The following is a 25,666-nucleotide window of genomic DNA, read 5'->3' on the forward strand; positions in this document are numbered from 1 at the left end:
CTGGGAGAGTGCTGGTGCTCGGTCATGTTTGTTGACTGAGTAATAAATGGCGAAGGTTCTTGCTGCCCTTAGCAGCCCCCCAACAGGAGGCAGCGCCCTGGGCTGGTGAGGTGGGGGAGGAGCTGAGCAGGCCAGGCCACCCCGGCTGATACAGCAGAAACCCCGCATGGATGGGACTCCTGTCTTTGGCTACAGGGGGCCTCATGGGGAGACCACAGGGCTTCTTTTCTGCCTTTGAATGGAGACCTCTGAGGCCCTGGCACATAAAGGGCCTTGGCCAAGCTATACCTGGCCACCCAGCCATGTCTCTGGCCACACCCATTCTCACCTCCATTCCCCACGGCCCTGGTTGTCAGGTTTCAGGGTGGCAGAGAGCTCTGTGCACCCCTGGCCTTGGCTGCTCCTAGTGTTTAGAGCTCCAGGGCCCCTGGGCCTGTGCACCCTCAGCATCCCCTCTTGAGGCTCCAGCCTGGACAGCCAGTGCCTGCCAGACCCTGGCATGCACTCGGCCACAGGACCTCGCATGCGCCATCCTGAGCCCGCCTGCATCCTCAGATGTTCCAGGTCATCCAGCCAGAGCGCGCACTCTACATCCAGGCCAACAACTGCGTGGAGGCCAAGGACTGGATCGACATTCTCACCAAAGTGAGCCAGTGCAACCAGAAGCGCCTCACCGTCTACCACCCGTCTGCCTACCTGGGCGGCCACTGGCTGTGCTGCAGGGCGTCCTCAGACTCGGCCCCAGGATGCTCGCCCTGCACCAGGTAGGTCTGTGCTTTGGTGCCCGGCGTGTGCGTGTGCAGGAAGTGTGGCGAGAGCCGTGTAGGGAGGGTCCCACGGGTCCGTGGCTTGGCACCCGGCATGTGCACATGCGGGAAGTGTGGTCGGGGGCCGGGTCAGGTGGGTCCCGTGGAGTCCGTGCCTTGGCACCCGGCGTGTGTGGGAAGTGTGGTCAGGGGTAGGGTAGGGAGGGGCAGCGGACAGCGCGTACCTGCCTGTGAGCTGGGCAGAAACGGACTGTGCGCGCCTTGTCCCCAGAGCCTCCCACCTGAGGGGCCTCCCACCCAAGGGAGCATCGGGGGCCCAGCCTCTCGAAGGCTCTAGGGAGCCGCAGGCCTTCCAGGGTCCTCCTGAGGCCTTGCCCGGGGGAGTGGGAGGTCAGGGTGAAGGGGGCTCCCCAGGGCCGGGGCCTCCTGCTTCTCTAGGAGGAGTTGGGAGCAAGCCTCTCCCTGAAAGCTTCATCCGGCCCAGGACACCTACCTTGATTTATCCATGGGATGCAGACAGCCTGTGGTCTTTCCGGCCCCTCGTCAGCTGGGCCTGCAGTTCCACACAGGCTTGGGTCGCCTCTGCCGGTCCGAGGAAGGAGGCCTGTGAGCCTGGCGGTCCCCCGGTTCTGCTCCGTGAGATGCACGTTGCCATGGGGATGATATTGTGGCTGTGGCCACGCGATGCCTCTGCAGGGCCTCACGCACAAGGGCACTGCAGGGATGAGCTGTGCTCCACACTGGGCCACCATTTAATCCTCCCACAGCCTCGGGGGGAGACCTTAGATCCTGCTTCATGGACTCGGAGGCTGAAGCTCAGGAGGAGGGCCTGGCTGCCACCCAGGCATATGTGCCCAACACCCCAGGACCCCCACCCCCCGCCCTGGGAAGGCCAGCACCCTCCTGTATCCTCACACCCCGGGCCAGAGCAGGAACCATTGCAGTCTCGGGAGGAAAGGAAACCTGGCACGTCCCCACCTGGTGGCCGACCCTGCAGGGGATGCATCCCCAGGAGGGTTTCATTCCAGGCCGTTTCTCCCCACGAGAAAACAGGACAGCTCGAGAGCCTCCCACATCCCACACCCCCCACAGCCGTCCTCCGCTTTCCCAGCTCAGAGGCTTTCCCATGTCCCACGTCACCCACAGCCGTCCTCCGCTCTCCCAGCTCAGAGGCTTTCCCACGTCCCACGTCACCCACAGCCGTCCTCCGCTCTCCCAGCTCAGAGGCTTTCCCACGTCCCACGTCACCCACAGCCGGCCTCCACTCTCCCAGCTCAGAGGCTTTCCCACGTCCCACGTCACCCACAGCCGGCCTCCACTCTCCCAGTTCAGGGATGCTTTTTTAATTTCATGCTTTTGAGACAGGGTCTCATTCTGTCGTCCAGGCTGGAGTGCAATGGTTCAATCTCAGCTCATTGTAGCCTCAACCTCCCAGGCTCAGGCCATCCTCCCACCTCAGCCTCCCAAGTACCTAGGACTACAGGTGTGCACCACCATGCCAGGCTAATTGTTTTAAAGTTTTCTGTAGAAACAGGGTTGACCATGTTGCCCAAACTGGTCTGAAACTTCTGGGCTCAAGCAGTCCTCCTACTTGACCCTCTCAAGTAGCTGGAACTACAGGCAGGTGCCACCATGCGCAGCTCATTTAAAAAATATTTTTTTGTAGAAACGGGGTCTCACTGTGTTGTCCAGGTCTCACTATGAGGCTCTCCCTGCCTTGCCCAGGCTGGTCTTGCTCTGTTCAATTCATTAGCTGAAACCCACTTCATTTTCGCAAGAGAGGTTGGGAAGAATAGGGAAAAACTGTCACACTTCAAACAAAAATAAGTTGGTAAAAAATTTCTAATCAGTATGGAAAAAATTGGAAAAATTTCAGAAACTTTATGATTTAAGAATAATTTTAGCTACAATAACAATCATTTCTGCCTTTTAAAAAGTATTTACTAAATTAAAGAGTATATTTCACACATTTTGCACTAGGCAGCAGTTTGCTAAAAATAACGAGCAGCCCAACACATCCCTTTCAGGCCCTCCCTGTTAGGTTGCACCTGAGTGCAATCGTTAAATTAACTGTAAGACTGCTTTGTTGGAAGCCACAAAAGACGTGCTTCTGTACGATGTAGATTTTCTTTTTGTTTTGAGATGGAGTCTTGCTCTGCTACCCGGGCTGGAGTGCGTTGGTGCAGTCTTGTCTCACTGCAGCCTTCACCTCCCAGGTTCAGGCAATTCTCCTGCCTCAGCCTCCCGAGTAGCTGGGATTACAGGCGTACACCACCACACTCAGCTAATTTTTGTGTTTTTGGTAGAGACTGGGTTTCACCACATTGGCCAGGGTGGTCTCGAACTCCTGACCTCAGGTGATCCACTTGCCTTGGCCTCCCAAAGTACTGAGATTACAGCCGTGAGCCACCGCACTGGGCTTATTTTTCAAAATGGAAGCTTTTTCCTTTTTTCTTTTTTTCTTTTCGAGATGGAGCCTCTGTCGCCCAGGCTGGAGTGCAGTGGCACGATCTCAGCTCACTGCAACCTCTGCCTCCCAGGTTCAAGTGAGCCTCCTGCCTCAGCCTCCCGAGTAGCTGAGATTACAGGCATGTGCCACCATGCTCAGCTAATTTTTGTATTTTTAGTAGAGACAGGCATGAGCCACCATGCCCAACTTTGGAGGTTTTTCACAGTAGTAGCACAAAGTAAGATTTATAAAAAGAAAAGATAGGAGACCGGGCTCCGTGTCTCATACCTGTAATCCCAGCACTTTGGGAGGCTGAGGTGGGTGGATAACCTGAGATCAGGAGTTTGAGACCAGCCTGGCCAACATAGCAAAACCCCATCTCTACTAAAAACAGAAAAATTAGCCAGGTGTGGTGGCAGGCTCCTATAATCCCAGCTACTCAGGAGCCTGAAGCAGGACAGTCGCTTAAACCCAGGAAGTGGAGGTTTCAGTGAGCTGAGGTCGCACCACTGCACTCCATCCTGACTCAGGGAGTGAAACTCTGTCTCAAAAAAATTAACAAAAAAATCTTGGTAAGACTTGGTAAAAAAATTTTAAAAATCAGTGCTTAAGGAAACCTGCTGTGTGCTGGTGTGGAAGCAGGAGAAGTGAACCCGAGTGAGCAGGGCGGTAACCTCACAGCGTCCCTGAGTGTTTGCAGTGATTGAAAGGAAAAGCCATGAGGTCTGGAGTGCTCATAGTTCCTGGGAATTTAGTTCTGTATGATACTTCAAATGTACAAGTATGACGCTGGGTATTTTGGCACCTATTCTTCCTAAATTTTTTATATATTGATAAGATTCTGCAGTAAGAATAGGTTTAAACAAGACATAACTCAGTAATGCATGATTTCAGGAAAGGTCAGTTAGTACAAATGATAAGCCCGTTTTAAACACTGAACAGCGAGGCTCTTCTGCGAAGTCTCCAAATACGTGGATCATACCTGAAGCAGAGGTTGCTAGTGAGATCTGGCTTGCGGCCTGGTGTCAGCGCGGGTGTCAGTGCCACTGTGGACGTCATTCGACTTGCTCACCAAGCCAACACTGGTGCTGGCTGCTGTGTACGGACGGACGGCAAATAGGTCCTGTCTCGAGTTTCACTTCCAACACAGTTGTCGCCTTCCTTCAGTGACATTTTAAAAATTAATATCATTATTAAAAGCATTGTTTAAATACGTCTTTTTATCTGTCTGTTCTCGCTGTCTGGACAGCGGCCTCCCAGCCAACATCCAGCTGGACATTGATGGGGACCGTGAGACGGAGCGTATCTACTCCCTCTTCAGCTCATACATGAGCAAGCTGGAGAAGATGCAGGGTGAGTCCACCGGCACGCAGAGCCGTGCAGCGAGGGGACGCCTGGCGAGGCCCGCTGCGGGTGAACACCTGTGGCCTAGGCCTCTGGTGTCCTGTGGGCTACATGTAGGTGTCTGCAGCATGGATGTACAGGAAAAGCTTTTTGCAGGTTAGCAGCTATTTGGGGGAAAATTACCTTGATAATAGGTTCTGTAGATAATTTTTAGATGGAATTTAACTTTGTACTGCCAAATACTTTAGAGGACACTAGTGTCATTCCTTTGTGTTTTCCAGAGGGACAATTGCCTGTGTGTGGACACGTGTGTGAGTGTGTGTGCATGTGTGTAGGCACGTGTGAGCATGTTTGAATGAGATGGAGTGCATGTGTGGACATGCATGTGAGTGTTGACCTGTGGGGACGTGTGTGCGCATGTGTGAATGGACACGAGAGCATGTGTATGCCTGTGTGGACCTGTGTGAGAGATGTGTGGACATGTGGACAGGTGACCATGCATTGTGCATGCGTGGGAATGTGTGGGCACATGTGTGAGATGTGTGCGTGTTTGGACACGTGTGAACATGTGTGAATGTGTGGACACGTGTGTATGTGAATCTGTAAATGTGTGGACATATTTGAGAGTGTGTGTGGACATGTGAGCTGTGTGAATGTGTGGACATGTGAGTGCGTATGTATTTGTGCATGCATGGGAATGTGTGCACATGTGTGAGTATGCATGCATGTCTGTGGGCCCCTGTGTGAGCATGCATGTATGTGTGTGCAGACATGCTATTTAATTCTGCAAAGCAATTCAGTGTTACAGATAATGATACTGTATATATTTTTGAAACAGCACCAGGCACACTATGTTTTTCAAATCTTTATGCCGTATCGTTATCTCTGATGTTCAATTGCTTTACAGAATTGAAACAGCAATCCAGGTAAGCCCAATGAGACAACATGGGGACAGTGGTTTGAGGTCTGTAATTGAGGAGAGGCAGGGACAAGAAGAGCCATGGGGGGGCAAAGCAGCTGCGTTGTTGCTATGCTGAGGTCTGGTACAGCTCAGATCTGCTCTTAGACATTGTATGAGGCCCTTGAGTCCCACTCAGAATGGAAATACAGCTGAATGTGCCTGGAATTACACCTGTTAGATTTTCTTCTTTTCATTCTACTGATTTAACCCAAAAGTGTGGAGCATGCCTTGGCCTGGAAACACAAGTCCTGCCTGAGTGTCCATGCTGCTGCCCAGCTTTGAGCTCGACCACGCCTGTTCTCCAGCACCACATGCCCTGGGTGTGCATGGGTTGCAGGCATACACAAACACAGGCACGTACACATGTATGCACATCCATGTACACACACGTGTCCAGCCATACATGTGTGAAATGAACACACAGGCACGTGTACGTGCAGACACGCAAGGTAGCACTTCCTGCACATGTGAAGTTGAACACAGCACGCTCACAGACACAGTCCCATGTGTAGGCATGCACACACATGCACAGACAACTACACATGCAGGCACTCACAGGACACTCTTGCTCACGGACACAGGCCCACATGGACACATGCACACACATGCACAGATAACCACACATGCAGGCATTCACGGGACATGCTCGTTCACGGATGCCCGCCCACGTGCAGGCATGCACACGACCACACATGCAGGGGCTCATGGGCTACTGCCTACCACAGCATCTCCCCCAGCAAGTGTGCCGGGTGCTGTCCCTGGGTCTGAGGTTGCCGGATGCTGTGCAGATGACACAAGGCCTCAAGGTGGCCAAGACTGCCTGGGCCAGCCTCTTTCCAGCACTCTCATAGCAGGGGCCAGCATCATGGAGGCCAGAGTCAAGGAGCCTCAGAGGGGTTGAGGCCATCATACACAAGACCCGGGTTCTGAAAGATGCCGACCAGGACCTCCCTGACCAGCTGTGCCGTGCGCCGCCTCCAGCCTTTCTCAGCCCCTCCCAGGCCGTGCATACCGCGCAACAGCTCAGGCTCTTCCTCTGCCAGGAATACCCTCGCGTCTCAGTCTAGAAGACCCTGTTTACCTTGGAAGTGTCTTCCCCCAGGTGCTTCCCAGCCTCCCCATCCCCAGAGTCTGATGTATTAGTTATCATGTTGCTATAAAGAGCTACCTGAGGCAGGGTAATTTATAAAGAAAAGAGGTTTATTGACTCACAGTTCTGCAGGCTGCACAGGAAGCATGGTTGGGGAGGCCTCAGGAAACTTTGGATCACAGTGGAAGGTGAAGAGGAAGAAGGCGCGTCCTACATGCAGGAGAGAGTGATGGGGGAGGCACCACATACTTTCAAACAACCAGAGCTCTTGAGAACACCCCATCATGAGAACAGCAAGGTGGAAGTCCGTCCCTGTGACCCCATCACCTCCCTCCAGGCCCCTCCTGAAACAAGCAGACCTCATGAGAACCCACCATCATGAGAACAGCAAAGTGAAAGCCCACCCCTGTGACCCCATCACCTCCCTCCAGGCCCCTCCTCCAACACTAGAGATTACAGTTTGACCTGAGATTTGGGTGGGGACGCAAATCCAGACCACAATACCTGGGCCCACCTGTGTCACTGGAGTCACAGCCGTCGCCCGTCTCCTCAGCTGCCATATGCAGTGACCTTCCCAGGCCTGGCACAGAGCAAGTGCCCAGCACCTGGACGGGTGTGCTGGACAGATGGCCGGGTGGGCAGCTGAGTGGGTGGGTAGATTGGTGGATGGACAGATGGGTGAGTGATGGTAGATGGACGGATGGGTGAGTGATGGGTGGATGGACGAATGGGTGAGTGATGGTGGATGGACGGATGGGTGAGTGATGGGTGGATGGACTGGTGGGTGAGTGATGGGTAGATGGACGAATGGGTAAGTGATAGTGGATGGACGGATGGGTGAGTGATGGTTGGATGGACGGATGGGTGAGTGATGGTTGGATGGACGGATGGGTGAGTGATGGATGGACGAATGGGTGAGTGATGGTGGATGGACGGGTGGGTGAGTGATGGATGGACGGGAGGGTGGGTGATGGGTGGATGGACGAATGGGTGAGTGATGGTGGATGGACTGGTGGGTGAGTGATGGGTGGATGGACTGGTGGGTGAGTGATGGATGGATGAGAGGGTGGGTGATGGGTGGATGGACGGATGGGTGAGTGATGGTGGATGGACTGGTGGGTGAGTGATAGGTGGATGGACTGGTGGGTGAGTGATAGGTGGATGGACTGGTGGGTGAGTGATGGATGGATGGGAGGGTGGGTGATGGGTGGATGGACGGATGGGTGAGTGATGGTGGATGGATGGGTGGGTGAGTGATGGATGGACGGGAGGGTGGGTGATGGGTGGATGGACGAATGGGTGAGTGATGGTGGATGGACTGGTGGGTGAGTGATGGATGGATGAGAGGGTGGGTGATGGGTGGATGGACGGGAGGGTGGGTGATGGGTGGATGGACGGATGGGTGAGTGATGGTGGATGGACTGGTGGGTGAGTGATAGGTGGATGGACTGGTGGGTGAGTGATGGATGGACGGGAGGGTGGGTGATGGGTGGATGGACGAATGGGTGAGTGATGGTGGATGGACTGGTGGGTGAGTGATGGATTCATGAGAGGGTGGGTGATGGGTGGATGGACGGGAGGGTGGGTGATGGGTGGATGGACGGATGGGTGAGTGATGGTGGATGGACTGGTGGGTGAGTGATAGGTGGATGGACTGGTGGGTGAGTGATGGATGCATGGGAGGGTGGGTGATGGGTGGATGGACGGATGGGTGAGTGATGGTGGATGGACTGGTGGGTGAGTGATGGATTCATGAGAGGGTGGGTGATGGGTGGATGGACGGGAGGGTGGGTGATGGGTGGATGGACGGATGGGTGAGTGATGGTGGATGGACTGGTGGGTGAGTGATAGGTGGATGGACTGGTGGGTGAGTGATGGATGCATGGGAGGGTGGGTGATGGGTGGATGGACGGATGGGTGAGTAATGGTGGATGGACTATAAACAGATGGAAGCAAATCCCACATACTCTCCACGAGGGTTTACAGCACATCAACATATTTGGAAGCCTCAGTCCAGGGTCCTCGCCCCTCTGGGCACTGAGTCCCTCCTCTGTGGTGTTCAGGCCTCTGCTGGAATCTCAGCACATCCTCAAGGCAGGTTGTTTTGTTGTTGGGGAGTTCTCGTGACTTCCAGACACTTGGCCCATGGGATTATTGCCATCCAGTGCAGTGGGTCCTTTCTGTGGGACTGAGGCGTGCTGTGCCACTGCGCCTGTGTGGGAGACACGTAGTCACTGTCTCCATCCCACACGTGGCATGGCCTCTCCCCTGGCCAGCCTCCCTTGGGCCCACTCTGGTTCTTTGATATCATACTGAAGTTTGTTATAGGATGGCACCCAGTCCTGCAGGTGAGGCTCCGTGGCAGGGCGTGGTGGGGTCCCACACGGAGGGCTGGCTTGGCCTCGGGCCGTGCTGCTGTGATTGCGCAGATGGCCTGGAAGTTGGCGGCAGGAGTGAAAAGAGCTTCTTTGCCATGGGGGCCGTCAGGTCGCTGTGGTCATGGTGTGTCCTGGACAAGCCACTTGCTGTACAGAACGGGCATATCTCCTTCGGTAGGGTTTTGGGGAAGATTGGATGGGCTTACACAGAGCCTTGTCACAGGGGCTCGTGCGCAGCTGCTACGTAAATGCTGTCTTTTCACCGTCACCTTGTTATGCTTTGGTCAGCTAAAGGACCAGTCTTCACAGGCCACAGCCTCGTAGTTAACTTCAGAATGCGGCTCAGTGCTGGGGTCCTGTGTCTCGGGGCCCAGGGCTGCACACAGTCGTGGCGTCTGCTGCGGTGGTTGTGCCTCAGGCCATCCTCCCCTTGGCCTGGTGTCCCAGCTGTAGGGATGCCATGTTTCCCGGCTCATGCTTGAACAAGCACATGGATCTGTCCTTGGGGACCGTGGATGCTCAGTCAGTGCAAACCCATCAGCTGATCCGTTCTCTGCTCCACAACTTGGTGTCTTGATCATGAGGCCGTTTCATAAAAGTGTAGCAGGTGCTGTGCTGACATCCACGCACTCACATGCCACCGCGACAGTTCCCTGAAGCCTCCATTTTAGACCAAGAGTCAAAAGAGGAATTAAAGATTCCTTCTTGGGATGTTTTCTAGTTATTCCAGTTTTATTTTTTAATCAATATTCTAGCCCTTCGTAAGGCAACATCCATCGTGCTCACCCCCCAGGCTAACTTCAGGGCTGCCCCAGGGCCCTTGAGCCACCCAGGCCAGCGTCCAGGAGCAAGTGGACTCCCTCCTGGTTCTGGCTGGGCAGGCCGGTGGGGCCGCAGGGATGTGCACATCCACCGTGAGGATGCTGGCTGGAGACGGGGCTGGGAGCGGGTGCAGCAGACCCCTCAGAGGTGGGCGAGGTTGCTCAGCTTCCAGCTCCTAGTGGGCTTTTCCAGCGCTCCACGTGGGCACAACTCGCCTGCCTGCGGGAGTGGTTTCTTGTCCGTCTGCATTTCCAAGTGAGCGGCCAGCCCTTTCTGGAGCAGCTTGCGTTGGGAGAACCTGTGCTGGGTGGGACCTACCTGCCGTGACACAGCTGTGTGGAGATGGGGGGCTCCTGCCCTGCACTGACCCCTCCGCCCTCCACAGAGGCCTGTGGGAGCAAATCTGTGTACGACGGCCCGGAGCAGGAGGAGTACTCCACGTTCGTCATTGACGACCCCCAGGAGACCTACAAGACGCTGAAGCAGGTCATCGCTGGGGTTGAGGCTTTGGAGCAGGAGCATGCCCAGTATAAGAGGGACAAGTTCAAGAAGACGAGATACGGAAGCCAGTGAGTGCAGCTCCCGTGCCCACCTTGGATGGCCAGTGGCGGGGGTGGGACATTGCTCTGGGATGGGGCTGCGGGGAGCTCTGGGTGGGGCTGCCTGTACGCAGCTGTCTGCCTGGCTGGCACCTGGCGGCGGTCAGTGGACGTGACCAGCGGTGGTCAGTGGATTTACCCTGGCAGTGGTCAATGGACGTGACCAACGGTGGTCAGTGGACTTACCCCAGCAGTGGTCAGTGGGCGTGGCCCGGCGCTGCCACTCCTTCCTTCAGAGCAGGTGCCGCCTTTGCTCTCCAGGCGTCCGCCAGTGTCCGGGCCACTCCCAGCCACTCTGCTGCGCTGGTCTCAACATGCTCTGGCAGTCTCTCTAGGCCCAGGCTTTGCTCTGCCTTGAATTGCACACCCTCTGCCATCTCCCCAGGCCACTCATGGTGCCCAGGAGCAGGGCCAGCTCTGGACGAAACCCAGTCTTGTCTCATGAGGCAGGTGCAGGGTGCAGAGTCCGTTCAGCCTAGTCACCAGCTGCAGGCTGGGTGGCCACTTAGCTAAGCTCCACTCCCCCTCACTCCATGGGACAGAGGATTGTGAGACCCTCGTGAGTTGTTGGAAGATTGACGTAAACTATGTGAAGTGCTAGACTGGCTCCCAGCCTGGAGTGAGCCGCTGTGTCTGTGTCACTCTTCTCCAGCCAGTGGGTACCCAGGGTCAGCCAGGCTTGTCCAGGGGTGGAGGAGCAGGAGAGCCCTGTGTAGCTGGCAGCTTCCTCCTCACTTCCATCCACCTCCTCTCTCCTTCTCTTCCCCGCTTCTCCCTCCCTCCTTCCCTCCCTTAACCCTTCTTTCCTTCCTTCCACCCTGTGGGGGTCTTGTCTGGGAAGGGCAGTGGTGAGGCTCTGGGAGAGTGACAGGTCTTTGTGGCCCTGATATGGACTGAGTTGCTCAGGGCACTGAGCCTGCAGCATCCCGAGTACTGTGACTTCACCTCTGACCTCATCACACTAGATCCCTCTTGACACCACTCTAGGGAGAGAGCCCCAATTTGCCTTCCAGATATGTTGCTTCGGGTCCATCAACCTCATGGACAAAAGCCACTGGGTTAAAAACATGAAGCATGATGCAGTTTGTTGTAATAGAAGGTGTAAACGTGGCACACATAGTAGGAAGTGACAAAACATGGGAGGAAGTGCGCACACGTGGGAGGAGGTGCACACATGGGAGATGCACACATGGGAGGAGGTGCACACATGGGAGATGCACACACGTGGGAGGAGGTGGACACATGGGAGATGCACACATGGGAGGAGGTGCACACATGGATGCACACACGTGGGAGGAGGTGGACACATGGGAGATGCACACATGGGGGGAGATGCACACACGTGGGAGGAGGTGCACACACGTGGGAGGAGGTGCACACATGGGAGATGCACACACGTGGGAGGAGGTGGACACATGGGAGATGCACACATGGGAGGAGGTGCACACATGGGAGATGCACACACGTGGGAGGAGGTGCACACATGGGAGATGCACACGGAGGAGGCAGACGTGGGAGGTGTACACATAGGAGGAGGTGCACACAGGAGGAGGCAGATACACGTGGGAGGAGGTGCACACACATGGGAGGAGATGTACACGTGAGAGGTGCGCACACCGGAGGCGGACACATGGAGGAGGTACGCACACATGGGAGGAGGTGGACACGTGGAAGGAGGTGGACACACATGGCAGTGCACACACGGGAGGAGAAGGACACGTGGCAGGTGCACACACGGAGGCAGACACGTGGTTAGGAGGTGCACACACGTTCCAAGGGAGGTGTGCATGTGGGGAGGAGGTGCCCATGCCTGCTGAGTGTCCCAGCACACAGATGGACAGAGCTTATGCTCCCCACGTGTGAGGACCCCCTCTCTGCTGTGCATGTTCTGCACACCTGAGCTTACCATCTCCATGTTCCAAGTATGTATGTGCACTTCACACGTGGTGCAGGGAGCGCACACGGGCACGTACTGGCACGTGTCACCTGCCCGTGCACACAGACCAGGTCTACCATGGCTGCTTCCAGGGGCACTGTGCTTCCTTTGGCTTCTCTGTATTTTTTGTGTGGATTCCAGTGTAAGCGTGTCACATTTAGGAATAGGAAAAGATGCCGCAGTGCACAGTGAGCGCCAGGCAGTGGGGGCTGTGCCTCATTCCCTCCGCTATGCCCCTTTTCAGGGAGCACCCCATCGGAGACAAGAGCTTCCAGAAGTACATCCGGCAGCGGTCCGAGACCGCCACTCATTCCATTTAGAGTGCAGGACACGCCCGGTGGTGCCGTGAGCTGCACACGCAACGCTGCAGCCTTTGGGAGGGAGAAGAGAAGGAAGAGCGCAGTCACCAGAGCGATCCATGCCACCCGGCCACGGACAAGTGCCCGCGGTTTCCCTCCCAGAACCGCCGCTGCCCACCCTCTGCAGAAAGCCCGCCCGGCCTCATGGGCCATGTGGCCGTTTGCTTTTGTGCTCTTTGCTCCTCGTTTGTGGGGATCCTGGGATCGGCTGAAGGATCAGGAAGCGTGGGCTGTGCCCTGGCCACACCGCAGCCGGCCTCAGGGAGCCACGGCTCATCCGGTCGGCCGCAACGTGCACCTTAGGCCGTGTGCGCATCTGTCCCATGTGCACGGTGCGTGTGGCGCTGGGCTCTGTGGCTCTGCGCCCTTGTGGCCTCCTGGCCCCACCTTGGCTTTTGGCTTCATCACGTTGGGACGTTCAGAGCATCACTCTCCCACTGCGCCCGCCATCCAGGCGGCCGTGGGAGGTGGCCCCCCGTTCCACTTTCGAGGTTGGTTTTGTCTGAGGCTGCCCTTGGTGCTTGGAGGATCCAGGTTCTGTCCACAGAGACCCTGGGAGGGAACAGTGTGGGCTCCGGCGTCTCCGGGTGTCTGCTGAGCCCATGTGGAAGCACAAGTTATTTTGCTTTTGAATGGGCTTTAAAGTTAGAATTAACATTTGCCACCCCTGTGGAAGTTTGGGGAAGATTTTTGAACTAGAAGTGTGCATTTTTCAAGCTGTTTTTCTAAATGTTTTTAAAGGACCATTTTTAATTAGCTCTTTGATACAAAGTAACTCAGAACGTCAAAACCTATCCCCACTAAAGAGAAGGCTGCAGGAGCACACGGGCAAGGGAATGGAGCCTGTCTCAGGAAGGGCAGCTGCAGTTTCTCCAGAAAATCAGAGAAGGGAGGAAATTCAGAGTTTCAGGTACAGGGGCTTCGGGGGTGTGGACGTCCCTCCAGGGCCCATGGCCAGTATTGCACCAGTTATGAACCCCCAGATGCTGTGCAGGGCAGGTACTGGGGCTGCTTTTTTATTGGGGGGGAGCCTCCTAAAAACAGGGCCCAGGCAGACCCCTCCAGACCTCACACTGCCGAGGAGGCCTTGCCCAAAGAGCGTCCTCCCGGAATGCAGATGGCAGGTGTGTGGGAGGCACGTTTACATACACAGCACCGTGTGTCCTTGGACCTTCTCCCTGTTCTTTGAAAATGCTGTAGTTCAGACTCTTAATCTAGATGGTGGATAGAGGCTTTGTTTGTTGTCACAAAAATAGTGGAGGAAAATGTTATTATAAAAATAGACTTTTGGGCACACAGCTGCTGGGGCTGCACTGAGCTGCAATTTTTAACATGGATTTATAACTTAATGTTTCTGTTTATAAAATACTAATGATTTGAAATGTATTTTACTGGACAATTAAAACAGATGTTTTATTCTTTCTGAGGACTGGCTTGGTTTTCCAGTAGTGCCTACTGGGAATTGCACATGGGGGTATTAGGGGTGTTGGGGGGTACAGGGAGGAGGGTGGTGTCTGGGGAGCAGAATGACATTGCTGATGCCAAGTGACATCGCTGGTGACAGATGACATCTCTGGTGACAGGCAGCACTGCTCTGGCAGGTGACACCACCCTGATTACAGGTGACATCGCTGGTGGCAGATGACATCGCTGGTGACAGGTGCACTGCTCTGGCAGGTGGCATCACCATAATGACAGATGATGCCTCTGGTGACAGGTGACGCCTCTGGTGATGGGCAGCACTGCTCTGGCAGGTGGTACCACCCTGACAGGTGACATGGCTGGTGACAGGTGACATCGCTGGTGACGGGTGCACTGCTCTGGCAGGTGGCATCAACGTAATGACAGGTGATGCCTCTGGTGACAGGTGACACCTCTGGTGATGGGCGGAACTGCTCTGACAGGTGGCACTGCCCTGACAGGTGGCACTGCCCTGGTGACAGGTGACGTCTCTGGTGATGGGCAGTGCTGCCCTGACAGTGCTACTCAACTGTGGTGCCTCAGGTGACAGTCTGGTCCCATGATGCCCTCAGGAAACGTGTGGGTCCCACACTGCTGAGGGCCGGGGGAGTGCGGCTGGAGATGGCGTCCACTCAGGCAGTGTTGGGAAGACAGACTCCACCCACATGCTGCCTTCTCCAGGAACACGGAGGGCGAGGCAACTTGGAGTCCCTGGGAGTAGAGAACGGACCGCCCCTCCAGGCAAGTGGCCACTGTCCCTCCTGGGGCAGGAGAAGGTTAAAGGGGCCTCTGGGTAAAGACCCCATGGCTAGGGATGCATTTCCTCATTTCTTTATTCCTTTTCCTTCTCCATTTGGATTTCCCTTTTTTGGTAATTCTATTGTGAGTCACAAGCTCTGGTATGAGAAGGGCCAGGCTGGGGGGCCCTTCCGAGCCAGACCTCTGGGCCAGGTCAGGGCCCCTCGCAGGCGCCCGCAGCCCCCGGGGCATCAGCCTCAAGCCCAGGGAGACAGGCCCGGAGGAGACCCGGAGCGTCTGCAGCTGTGTGCCACTCCCTCCACCTCCTGCAGTTGGGCAGACCTACCACAAGATGAGAAGGAAAGCTCCTTCGACGCCCCAGAGAAGCTGGGCCATGAGAGTGGACAGCGGGACCCGGAGACAGAGAAGAGCGGCTCGGAGGCCAGCACGCAAGAGGCGCAGGAGGGCATGCACACAGACAGAGGCTGGCAGGAGGCCGAGGTCAGGCCCGGGGAGTGGTGCATTTCTGTCCTCCCGTCCAGGAGCCCGGCCTTCACTTACCGCTTTGGTCTTTACAGGAACAGGAGGCAGAGTCCATAAAGCTAAATGACCTCCAGGAAAGAGAGGCAAGAGCTTTCCCTTTGGTAACGAAAGTAAGATGGGAGGCCCGTCAGGTGGGAGTCCTGCTGGAGCCTGGACCTGCCCGGGATGGTGGCCTGGGGGTCGTCTCAGCAACGCCAGGCTGTGAAGCTGGGCGGGGCCCCGCTACCCCAGAGAGGCTTGGGGCCAAGCTCTGAGCTGCTTTGCCCCACCCCAGGGAGCCTGACCCCAGCTTGCCAAATGTGCAGTCCCTAAAGGTGTGCGAGGCCCTGAGAGGAGGTGCCCTCAGCTGGACCCTGGCCCAGAAAAACCCCAGAGTCCTAGGTTCGATGTGTTGGCCAGAGACGCGTCACGTGGGGATTCTCACACGGCAGCGCGTGAAGGAAGGTGGCGTCTGTTCTCCCTCTCAGCTGTGTGGTGGGGACGGGGACACAGCTGGACATGCTGCCAGGCTGGCCTGGGTTTCACTCCAGGCTCTTGGGAAGTCCCTCCCCCTCCCCCAGACACTGTCCTCAGAGTTGACTCAAGTGCTCCCATCGGAAACACACTGGGCTGGCCCAGGCGCCCAGTCAGAGGCCTTGGGCAGCAAAAGTCTGAGTCACTGAAGCCGTTCACATCCTGGGTGGGGGGTCTCCAGGTCCTCCATGCGGAGTGGGGCCCGCAGGCAGGCTGTGGGAGTGGCCAGGACCCCTAGCTCTGGGAACTGCCCCATCTCCTGGAGGCCCCAGTTCTCAGAGGGTGAGGGTGGAGGAGACCCTCTGGGGTCACAGGGCCCTGATGGGGGTTGGGTGGGGAGGGGTGGGAAAGCCATGTCCCTCCTCCAGCTCTACTGCCAGAGCTGGCCGTGGGCACCTCACAGTCCACACTGCCATCAGCTCTGCCCAGCGTCCCAGGAGCCCCTGTTCAGCATTGCCAGGATCTGGGGTCCTGGTGGTCGTCACCAGGGTCCGCCCGGGCTGCCCCAAGGGCCAGGAGCCACTGCTCCTACCAGGGAATTGACATTCCTCCCCAGCTCTCCCAAGCCTGCCCTTCACACCTCTCTGGTTTCCATTCGTAGAAACCATCTGTGTTTGTGGAGATTGATCTGGGAGACCGTGCTGAGGAGGTAAAGATGAAAACCCCCTAGACAAGCAGGGCCAAAGTCACGAGGAAAGGGCCAGTGCTGTCGGGCAGGGCCTGGGAGGCTTCTCTGGGAGCTTGGCCCACATGGGCGTGTGTTGGAGGGGGAGGCAGAGACCTGGGCCAGCAGCTCCAGGAGAGCTCCATGATGCTGAGGATTGGTCTTGAGTGGCTTGAGGACATCCTTGCCTCTTCCTTACCCTCCCACACCAACTCACTCACACTTCAGAACTATCAGAGACTCTGGGCCCTGGGTTAACCTACAGGGTTCCTGAGGGTCCTCAGAACCTCTTGTGGAATTGTGTTGGGGTGGGGAAAATGGCCCAGGTCTGGAAGTTCAGAAACTGGGCCTCAGTAGATGTGTGGCTCTGTCAGTAAATGCTCAAACAGCTCATCATACTTCCCTGTGCCTCAGTTGTCTCCTCTATAAGATAAGAATCGTATTAGTATCCACATCCCAGGGTTGTTTGGGAAAGCTCTCAGAGCAGTGCCTCATACCCAGGAAAGCTTCAGTAGAGGGTATGATCACCATGACCACCATGACTATCATCACCACCAACATGTCATTATCATGTCACAGTCATCACCATCACCATCACCACCATCAACATAATCCCTATAAACATCATTATCACTATCACCATCACCATCACCACCACCACCATCATCATCATGAACACCTTCATCACCACCATCACCATCACCACCATCAACATAATCCCTATAAACATCATTATCACTATCACCATCATCACCACCATCATCACCGTCACCACCACCACCATCATCACCACCATCACCACCATCAACATAATCCCTATAAACATCATTATCACTATCACCATCACCATCACCAGCACCACCATCATCACCGTCACCACCACCAACATAATCCCTATAAACATCATCACCATCACTAGCACCACCGTCATCACCGCCACCACCATCACCATCATCACCACCACCAACATAATCACTATAAATATCATCATCACCATCACCATGACCACTGTTATAATCATCACCATCATCATCACATCACCATCATTACCATCACTTTTACCATCATCACCAGCATCATAATCACTATCGTCGTCATCATCGTCATCACCATCAGCATCATCACCACCATAATCCTCATCCTTATCTATAGAAAGAAGAGGCTGACTTAATGGCCTGTCTGGACCCTCCCAACACAGATATCTGGGCTGTGTTCCTCCATTTCTTTGCTGTAGTGAACAGTCATCATTTTGCAAGTTTCTTGAAGTTCTTCCTTGGCAAGTTTAAGCTTCTTCCTGGGGGTCATTTGTTCTCCAGACTGTACTTTCTCTCCCTTTTGCCCTCAGAGCATGCCACAAGGCAGAGAGAGCCGGTTTTTAACCCCTCGCAAGACCATTCATGGGGCACTTAAGTTCTAAGAACTCAAGGAGGGGCCAGCCAGTGGCACACACGGGCTGACAGGCCAGGCCTGGGCTGGGCTATAGTCCAGGAGCCAGGCCCACATCAAGGGTTCAGTTCCTTGGTCAGGTGCCCCTAACTGGAAATGTGTGGTCAACAGAGAGCTCTGCCTGATGGGAGGTCATTCGGCCTGGGCAGCCTCTGCCCTGGCCTGACCCTCCAGCAGGTCCACGGGCTGCACCTCGGTGCCTGTGGCTGATGCTCCCATCCCTTAAACGTCTCCACTCCCCACAGGTGGTCACCGACGCCAAGAAAGAAGAGAAGCCATCCCAGACGGATGTGGGAGATCCGTCAGAAGACAAGTGAGTGATGCTTGTGGGCTCACACTGGGGGGACAGGAGGACTTTCCCTCCACCGCGGTTTCTGGCACGCCCACCGTGCCTTGCGTGTGGTGGGCAGAGCCGAGCCCAGGTGCCCTCCCTTCTCTCCCTGGGTGCTGCCAAGGCTCAGCACCTACTGAGCCTGAGGGGCTGAGGGCAGGCGACAGGGCGTCGGACCTGCCAAGGGCTCCGGGACAAACTTGACGATGCCCTCCTCACCCCACAGCCAGGTCACCTCCTACCGACCAGCCAGGAAAACGGCCTGATGAGAGGAGAGGGGAGCGGAGAGGGGACCAGTGCATGGTACTGGCTTCTGTGTAGGCTTTTAGCTGCCGACTTGGGTCCTGCAGGTGGGGTGTCGGGGGGGCTGCACACACGGCTGGTGTCACAGCCAAGCAGACCCCTCTCCCGACAGAGCTCAGGCCCTGGAGCTGAGGTCAGGCAGCCTTGGAGGTGACAACCCATGTTCCCAGGGTGGATGCTGTGTAGGCCAGGGAAGCTCCCAGACTTCCTGAGGCCCCGAGACCATCAGCCATGAGGATGGGTGTGGGGAGGGAAAGACACTTGCGCCTGCACCACTGAAGGCCCACGGACCTGCAGTGTTCTATTTTAAACAACACAGGAAAATGCAAAAGAAACCACTGTTCAAATGCCCACCACTCAGAATTAACAGTTTATCAGTATTTTGATATGTTACAGATCTTTTTAAAGGATGAATTGCTCTATTGGCTTTGCAAAACAGACACAAGATACTAAACCTTCTTTCAGTTAACATTTTAACCAGTCGTTTAAAATAACTGAAATGATGATGAATAGCACAACAGAGAGAAATGTTTAAAAATCACCCCAGCACTGTGGGAGGCCAAGGTGGGCCAATCACGAGGTCAGGAGATCAAGACCCTCCTGGCTAACATGGTGAAACCCCGTCTGTACTAAAAATACAGAAATAATTAGCCATGTGGCACATGCCTGTAATCCCAGCTACTCAGGAGGCTGAGGCAGGAGAATTGCTTGAACCCGGGAGGTGGAGGTTGCAGTGAGCTGAGTTTGCACCACTGCACTCCAGCCTAGTGACAAAGATTGAGACTCCATCGAAAAAAAAAACGGCACATGGGAGCATTTGAATTTGGACTCTAAGGACAGGGGCCATGGCTGAGGACAGGGTGTCACCGCTGAGGACGGGGAGCCACGGTGGAGGACATGGGGGCTGCAGCACACTCGCATGTTCACCGGGAAATGCTTGACCGCCTGCACCTGCTTCTCAATTAGAATGATCTGGATTTTCTTTTTCCTGGTGTTGCCTTTTCCTGCACCCAACATGACATGTCCCCAGGACTGGTACAGGGAAAATATAGAACACTCAGAGCTCTGCACACTTCACAGCATCAGAGGAGACATGTCACACACAGAGCTCTGCACACCTCACAGCATCAGAGGAGACACACGTCACACAGAGCTCTGCACACTTCACAGCGTCAGAGGACACACACGTCACACACAGAGCTCCGCACACTTCACAGCGTCAGAGGAGACGCACGTCACACACAGAGCTCCGCACACCTCACAGCATCAGAGGAGATGCACGTCACACACAGAGCTCCGCACACTTCACAGCGTCAAAGGAGACGCACGTCACACAGAGCTCCGCACACTTCACAGCGTCAGAGGAGACGCACGTCACACACAGAGCTCCGCACACTTCACAGCATGAGCGGAGACGCACGTCACACACAGAGCTCCGCACACCTCAGCATCAGAGGAGACGCACGTCACACTCAGAGCTCTGCACACTTCACACCGTCAGGGGAGACGCACGTCACACACAGAGCTCCGCACACTTCACAGCGTCAGGGGAGACGCACGTCACACACAGAGCTCCGCACACTTCACAGCGTCAGGGGAGACGCACGTCACACACAGAGCTCCGCACACTTCACAGCGTCAGGGGAGACGCACGTCACACACAGAGCTCCGCACACTTCACAGCGTCAGAGGAGAAGCACGTCACACACACAGCTCCGCACACTTCACAGCGTCAGAGGAGAAGCACGTCACACACAGAGCTCCGCACACTTCACAGCGTCAGAGGAGACGCACGTCACACACAGAGCTCTGCACACTTCACAGCGTCACAGTAACTACAGATTGGAAAATACCTGATAACTAGTCAACAAAATTGGAAGCACTTTTGAATATTCTTTCATTAATTGTACTTTTAATATTTCCCACCTTTTTATACCCATCTTTGTTCAGGTCCTTTCCGTAAAAAGCAATTTTTGCCTAGAACTGATTATAAATGTTTTCAGAGAATAATTCAGAACAATGACTACAGATGCAAAACTTTAGACCAGCCACAGTTAAAACTTAAAGCTTCTAACCAACAAGAAAATAGTTATTTCTGTTACACATAACACTGTCACATTGGGAGTGTCAGGCTCCTATAAATTTTATGTACTCTTTAGAATATTCACACTGATAACATGCCATATAAATATAAGATTGAAGATTACCAAAGTTATGAATGATAACATATTGCATTTTTATACACATACATAATTTTAGAACATTTATATCAATATGCTCATAAATATAACTAAAAGAACATTTAGTATCATTTACCATTCGATGATGCCACGCAGACAATTGTACCAAATCTAAGTATTTAACCCAGAAAGACTTTATGTAGGATTTTGATTCTGTGGAAACCTGCAAAAGGTGTGAAAAGGTTCAAAACAATCAAAACAGAGTCAGAGATCATTTTAAACCATATTCATTTAACCAGAGCAGTTATCGAAAGGCCTCACAGGCAATTCAAGAAGTTACATCGCTGTCAAAACCATAACCCTTTTAAAGCTCCGTTGTCTTAAATAATGAAAACATCATAAAGATAATACAGAAATTATCTTGATAAAATATGAAATGTTTGTTTTTAAGGCAGTTACTAAAAGGTACAGAAACGCCTGCAGTGCGGTTGTGCCTCCTTGAGGGAAGCCCGTGAGAGAACCTGGAGTCAGCCGATGAGACGGCACCGGAACCCCGAGCGTGTCCAGGGCTGTGGGTGCGCACGTGATTATGGACGACCGCAAACAGGGCAACTAGGGCCTTGAGCCGGGGAATACATGGCTCTTGGTAACAGCGTGAGAAGTTTCCTGATTAGGCTGAACAATTCAGACATAGCGAGAAAAGCCAGGTGTATAGATTGAAGCTGCACTTGAGGAAAACGTTCCTTTTCCCAGCCCTCAGGACACACGTTTCAGCGTCAAGTTACAACAGCAGAGTTGAAACCGGAGGAAAAGGTTGGGAGAAGGAGCTGAGGCAGCATTTCTCCTGCAAAGCGCACCTCGCAAGGGACAGCGGAAGCTGAGCTTCTGAGATGTGGATCTGAGCAGTTTCAAAAAGAGATGACCTCAGAGTTAAAAATCAAAACCTCCTGCAGTTTCCTTAAGAGCAAACCAGAACTCTAAGGAAACTGTGGTGACATAGGGACTGATCTTTAGTTTTGTATTAATGTATGTTTAATATCAAACCTCAATCTTTAGAAAGACATATAATTACCTTTTAATCACAGCCGACTTAAACACACACACAATTCTTTTCATAAATTACTTTTTTTCATAACTTTGCCACAGTTTTTACGGACCGTTCTGACATGCGTGTACTTCCTGCCTTCCCTACACTTCCTTTTAAAATAACCAGTCGTTTTACCTCAGCACAAAGAGAGACAGAGAACTCGGACAAGTCCACATGCTAACTCTCACTGCAGGTTGCCATTTGAGCTCTGAATTTTCCTTGATATAATTTCCTCATTGGTTTAAAATAAGCAAAAGAATGGATCAGCAACAGCCTTAGAAAGCTTGGCATGCTTTAAGGAGACCCAGGAGGACCTTGCAGAGACCCAGGAGAGACCCCACCACATGCAGCTGTGCTGGGGCCAAGGTGCCAGGTCCCTGCGGTGTCCCAGGCAGCCCTGGGCAGTCCGCGCAGAGTCCCTCCATGGGCACCACGATTGCCAATTGAGGAGGAAGAATCAAGCTTTTCAAGAGTTCATTTTACATGGAAGTCTCACGAGGACTGTGCACTGAGGCATCGCCCAGGAGCCGTCTGTTCGTTGTCCACACCGTTCCCGTTCACGATTCCCAGACAGGCGTCGGGGGCTCGGCACGTGCAGGATCACAAGGTTTGGGTGTGAGAGCTTGTCTGGCTGTAGATGACAGAGTTACGTAATCACAAACCACAGCAGACATCGTGTGCAGGAAAAGGCATAGACCCACGTCACTCATCTAAACAACGTGGCTCCAGGCGGGGATGGGGGCCCATGTGCTCTGTGCTGTTTTGACTTCAGGCATCATTCTGGAAACCCACACGTCCTCAGGGCTCAAGCAGAAACCAACAAACCAGGCTTCTCGTCTGCCACTCACCGCAGCCCCCTGGGGCGTGATGAAATGAGGCACCTGCGGAGGTGCAGGGGAGACCTGCCAGCACGCTGTGGGGTGGGGGTGCTGCTCTTGGGTGCCTGTGGCCACAGTGCCAGGTCAGGACCCTTTCTCACCCGCCTGCCCTCCTCTTGGCCCTGCAGGACACAGACCAGCTGGGTGTGCTGCATCCCGTACTACACCAGGAAGAGGGTGAAGGAGAGCGCCTAGCGCCCAGGAGAAGGTGCTGAGAGCTTGGTGAAAAGGAGGGAGGCGGGGTGTGGATGGGCTGGGGGGACAGGAGGCGGGACAGAGGGTGACTGGGCTGCCCTTCTCCGCCGGGTACTGAGGTTCCTGTTTTCTTCTCGTGGGACTGGCCCTGCCTGGGAGGAGTGAGCGCGCAGACAGTGCCTTTGGGTTAAAGATCATACCAGCCCCGAGCAACACCGGGTGCCGATGACACGCCAAGTGTGAGCTGTGCCTGAAACCCACTGCCCATTGGGAGAATGATGATGTGATCTTAAAAAAGAATAAATGAGCAGGGGAAGATGTGTCTCTTCCTCTCCACCAGCTTGAGGGTTTCTAGCCCCTTCCTGCTCTGGCCTCTTGCTCTGTGGCTTGCTGGGTGGGGGCAGAGGCCCCTCAAACACAGGGAGGCTCAGCCCTTTGTGGGCCTTGTGTGAACTGCAGCTCCTGGAAGCACCCCACCAGTCGGGGGTTGGAGGTGCAGGGCACAGACCAGCTGGGTGTGCTTCATCCCATATTCCACCAGGAGGGCAGGACGGAGCATCTGCTGTGTCGCTAGCGTCCCTGCAGGAGCCAGGAGCACAGTGGACGCGGCCTCGGCCATGACCGTGAGAGCAACAGAGACCACTGTGCTGGCACTAGGATCTGTCCCTGGAGGGAGCCACATGCTCCCCACTCACAGGAGAGGGAGTCCTCCTGGGGGTGTGGGGGCTCCTGGATATGCCTGTAAGACAAGTTTCACCAGAACCCACCCAGAATTCTCTCACTCAGACAGGCACGCATGCATAGTCATATGTACACAGCACACACATGCATAGTCCTATGTACACAGCACACAGCCATGTACACAGCACACACATATGCACACACATGGATATTCATATGTACACAGCACACATGCAGTCATGTACACAGCATACACGTGCACACGCCTAGTCATGTACACAGCACACATGTAGTCATATTTACACAGCACACATGCAGTCATGTACATAGTACACATGCAGTCATGTACACAGCATGCATGCACACACATGCAGTTATATGTACACAGCACATGTGCACACATGCATATTCATATGTGCACAGCACACACGTGCAGTCATGTGCACATCACACTTGCATGCACATGTACATTCATATGTACACATCACGTGCACACGTGCATATTATGTACATAGCACACACATGCATGTGTAGTCGTGTGCATGCAGCACATAGGTTCACACATGCATATTCGTATCTACACATCACACATGCACACATGTACATAGTCATGCACACATCACACATACATGCATAGTCATGTATGCAGCACACGTGCACACATGCTCACACCACACACATGCACAGGAGGGCACGGGCAGGTGACCTGCACCATCTCTGATCCAGGTGTCTCTGAGCCCCCCAGAGGTCAGAGGCCACAGGTGCCAACGCTGTGTGCACTGTCTGGGCTGTTCCTGTGGGGACCTGTGGGGGTCGTCCCTGTGGTGCAGATGAGATCACAGAGGCTCACAGAGTGTGAGCTCTGCCCATCACTCAGCCAGCGAGGGAGGAGCCCTTTTCAGGGAGCTGCACACCACACAGAGCTTACTGCCTGGGTAGTTTTCTCTGACCAAAGTGGGGCGCTTTCCAGGCTGACGAGAGAGAAAGGGGAGCCCCCCGAAGCCAGTACCCACCATTGACTGAAAGACACCACAATGATAGGTACCTGGCAGCCCCAGAGTCACCATTTCCCAGACACTGGGTGGGTGTGGCCCTGAGGCCTCCGCTCCCCCAACCATGAAGCAAAGCCTCCACGTGGCCTCACAGCAGGGCTGGGGAAGCCAGGCGGGGCCACGTGTCCCATCCTGGCTGCCAGTCAGTTGGGTGTGACTCAGCTTCAGCCTCTGTGCCAACAAGAAAGGCACCCAGAGAAGCTTCCAGAAAGAGGACTGGTTTGTCCCCTTGGTGGGGCAGGAGGCGGCAGCTCTGCTGGGTGGTTCCCAGCACCCTTCCCACAGAGCAAGCATCAGTGTGAGTCCGTGTGGCCGGCCTGATTTTGGGTGCGACGGCCTCTAGGACAGGGAGCACAGCTCTGTAGACGCGGAAGCTTGGTGATGGCTTAGTCGTTAGACTAGGAGCATTTCAGAGTCAAACGCGCCTTTGACTTCTGCTGGGCTCTGAACTTACTATTTACTCAAACCCAGGGTAATTCTGTTCCTCCTCCACCCTCTGGCGGTGTGGGGGGTGGCATGTCACAATGTCCAAGGAAGAGCTGATTGGGCCAGTGCTGGGGTGGGAAGGGCTGACTCCTGGGACCCCGCAGTGGGTATTGTTGCCACAGGGGGAAAAGTTCCACGTGCTGCTCCTCCGAGCCTTGATTCTCCAGGGCTGCCAGGCCCGGCGCACACCTTCCTACCCACAGGGAGATTCCCATGGAGCAGGCACACACCCTGTGGGATGTGAGTGGCTGCCTGGCTTAGCCCCCAGCTCTTATCAGAGAAGTAAAGAGGTCCAGAGAGAGCTGTTCAGGGCACTCAGCAGCCATACAGCCAAGGAATGGGGCTGCCCTCACGCCAGGCCGGGGGTCTGGGGAAGGGCTCAGTGGGAGCGGAACTCAGAGAG

General features: G+C 54.7%; 2 protein-coding genes across 3 annotated transcripts in view; both read left to right on the forward strand.

Annotated features, from left to right (window-relative positions):
* The window catches only part of RASA3 (RAS p21 protein activator 3), a 139,121-nt gene extending 124,995 nt beyond the window's left edge, over positions 1 to 14,126 (forward strand). For both annotated transcript variants that reach the window (XM_064361817.1, XM_064361818.1), the window contains exons 21-24: positions 556 to 764; positions 4,466 to 4,569; positions 10,197 to 10,380; positions 12,591 to 14,126. In XM_064361817.1, the coding sequence (XP_064217887.1) occupies positions 556 to 764; positions 4,466 to 4,569; positions 10,197 to 10,380; positions 12,591 to 12,666 (573 nt within the window). In that variant the 3' untranslated portion in view covers positions 12,667 to 14,126. The remainder of the gene's footprint in view (positions 1 to 555; positions 765 to 4,465; positions 4,570 to 10,196; positions 10,381 to 12,590) is intronic.
* CUNH13orf46 (chromosome unknown C13orf46 homolog) lies at positions 12,857 to 23,948 on the forward strand. The gene is made up of 8 exons (XM_064361882.1): positions 12,857 to 13,196; positions 13,689 to 13,704; positions 15,237 to 15,405; positions 15,483 to 15,530; positions 16,562 to 16,609; positions 18,316 to 18,383; positions 22,978 to 23,057; positions 23,204 to 23,948. The coding sequence occupies exons 1-7, from the start codon at positions 12,857 to 12,859 to the stop codon at positions 23,042 to 23,044; spliced, it is 756 nt and encodes a 251-aa protein (XP_064217952.1). The 3' UTR covers positions 23,045 to 23,057; positions 23,204 to 23,948.
* Positions 23,949 to 25,666: the final 1,718 nt, after the last annotated feature.

This window comes from Aotus nancymaae, unplaced genomic scaffold (genome assembly GCF_030222135.1).
Source record: "Aotus nancymaae isolate 86718 unplaced genomic scaffold, 86718_ANA_hifiasm-v0.15.2.pri h1tg000044l, whole genome shotgun sequence".
NCBI classification, from domain to species: domain Eukaryota; kingdom Metazoa; phylum Chordata; class Mammalia; order Primates; family Aotidae; genus Aotus; species Aotus nancymaae.

Coding starts and splice junctions, on each gene's coding strand:
- CUNH13orf46 (XM_064361882.1), top strand. CDS start 12,857: ATGTGGCCGTTTGCTTTTGTGCTCTTTGCTCCTCGTTTGTGGGGATCC. Junction 15,531..16,561: donor ATGACCTCCAGGAAAGAGAG/GCAAGAGCTTTC, acceptor TTCCATTCGTAG/AAACCATCTGTGTTTGTGGA. Junction 18,384..22,977: donor GGAGATCCGTCAGAAGACAA/GTGAGTGATGCT, acceptor TTGGCCCTGCAG/GACACAGACCAGCTGGGTGT.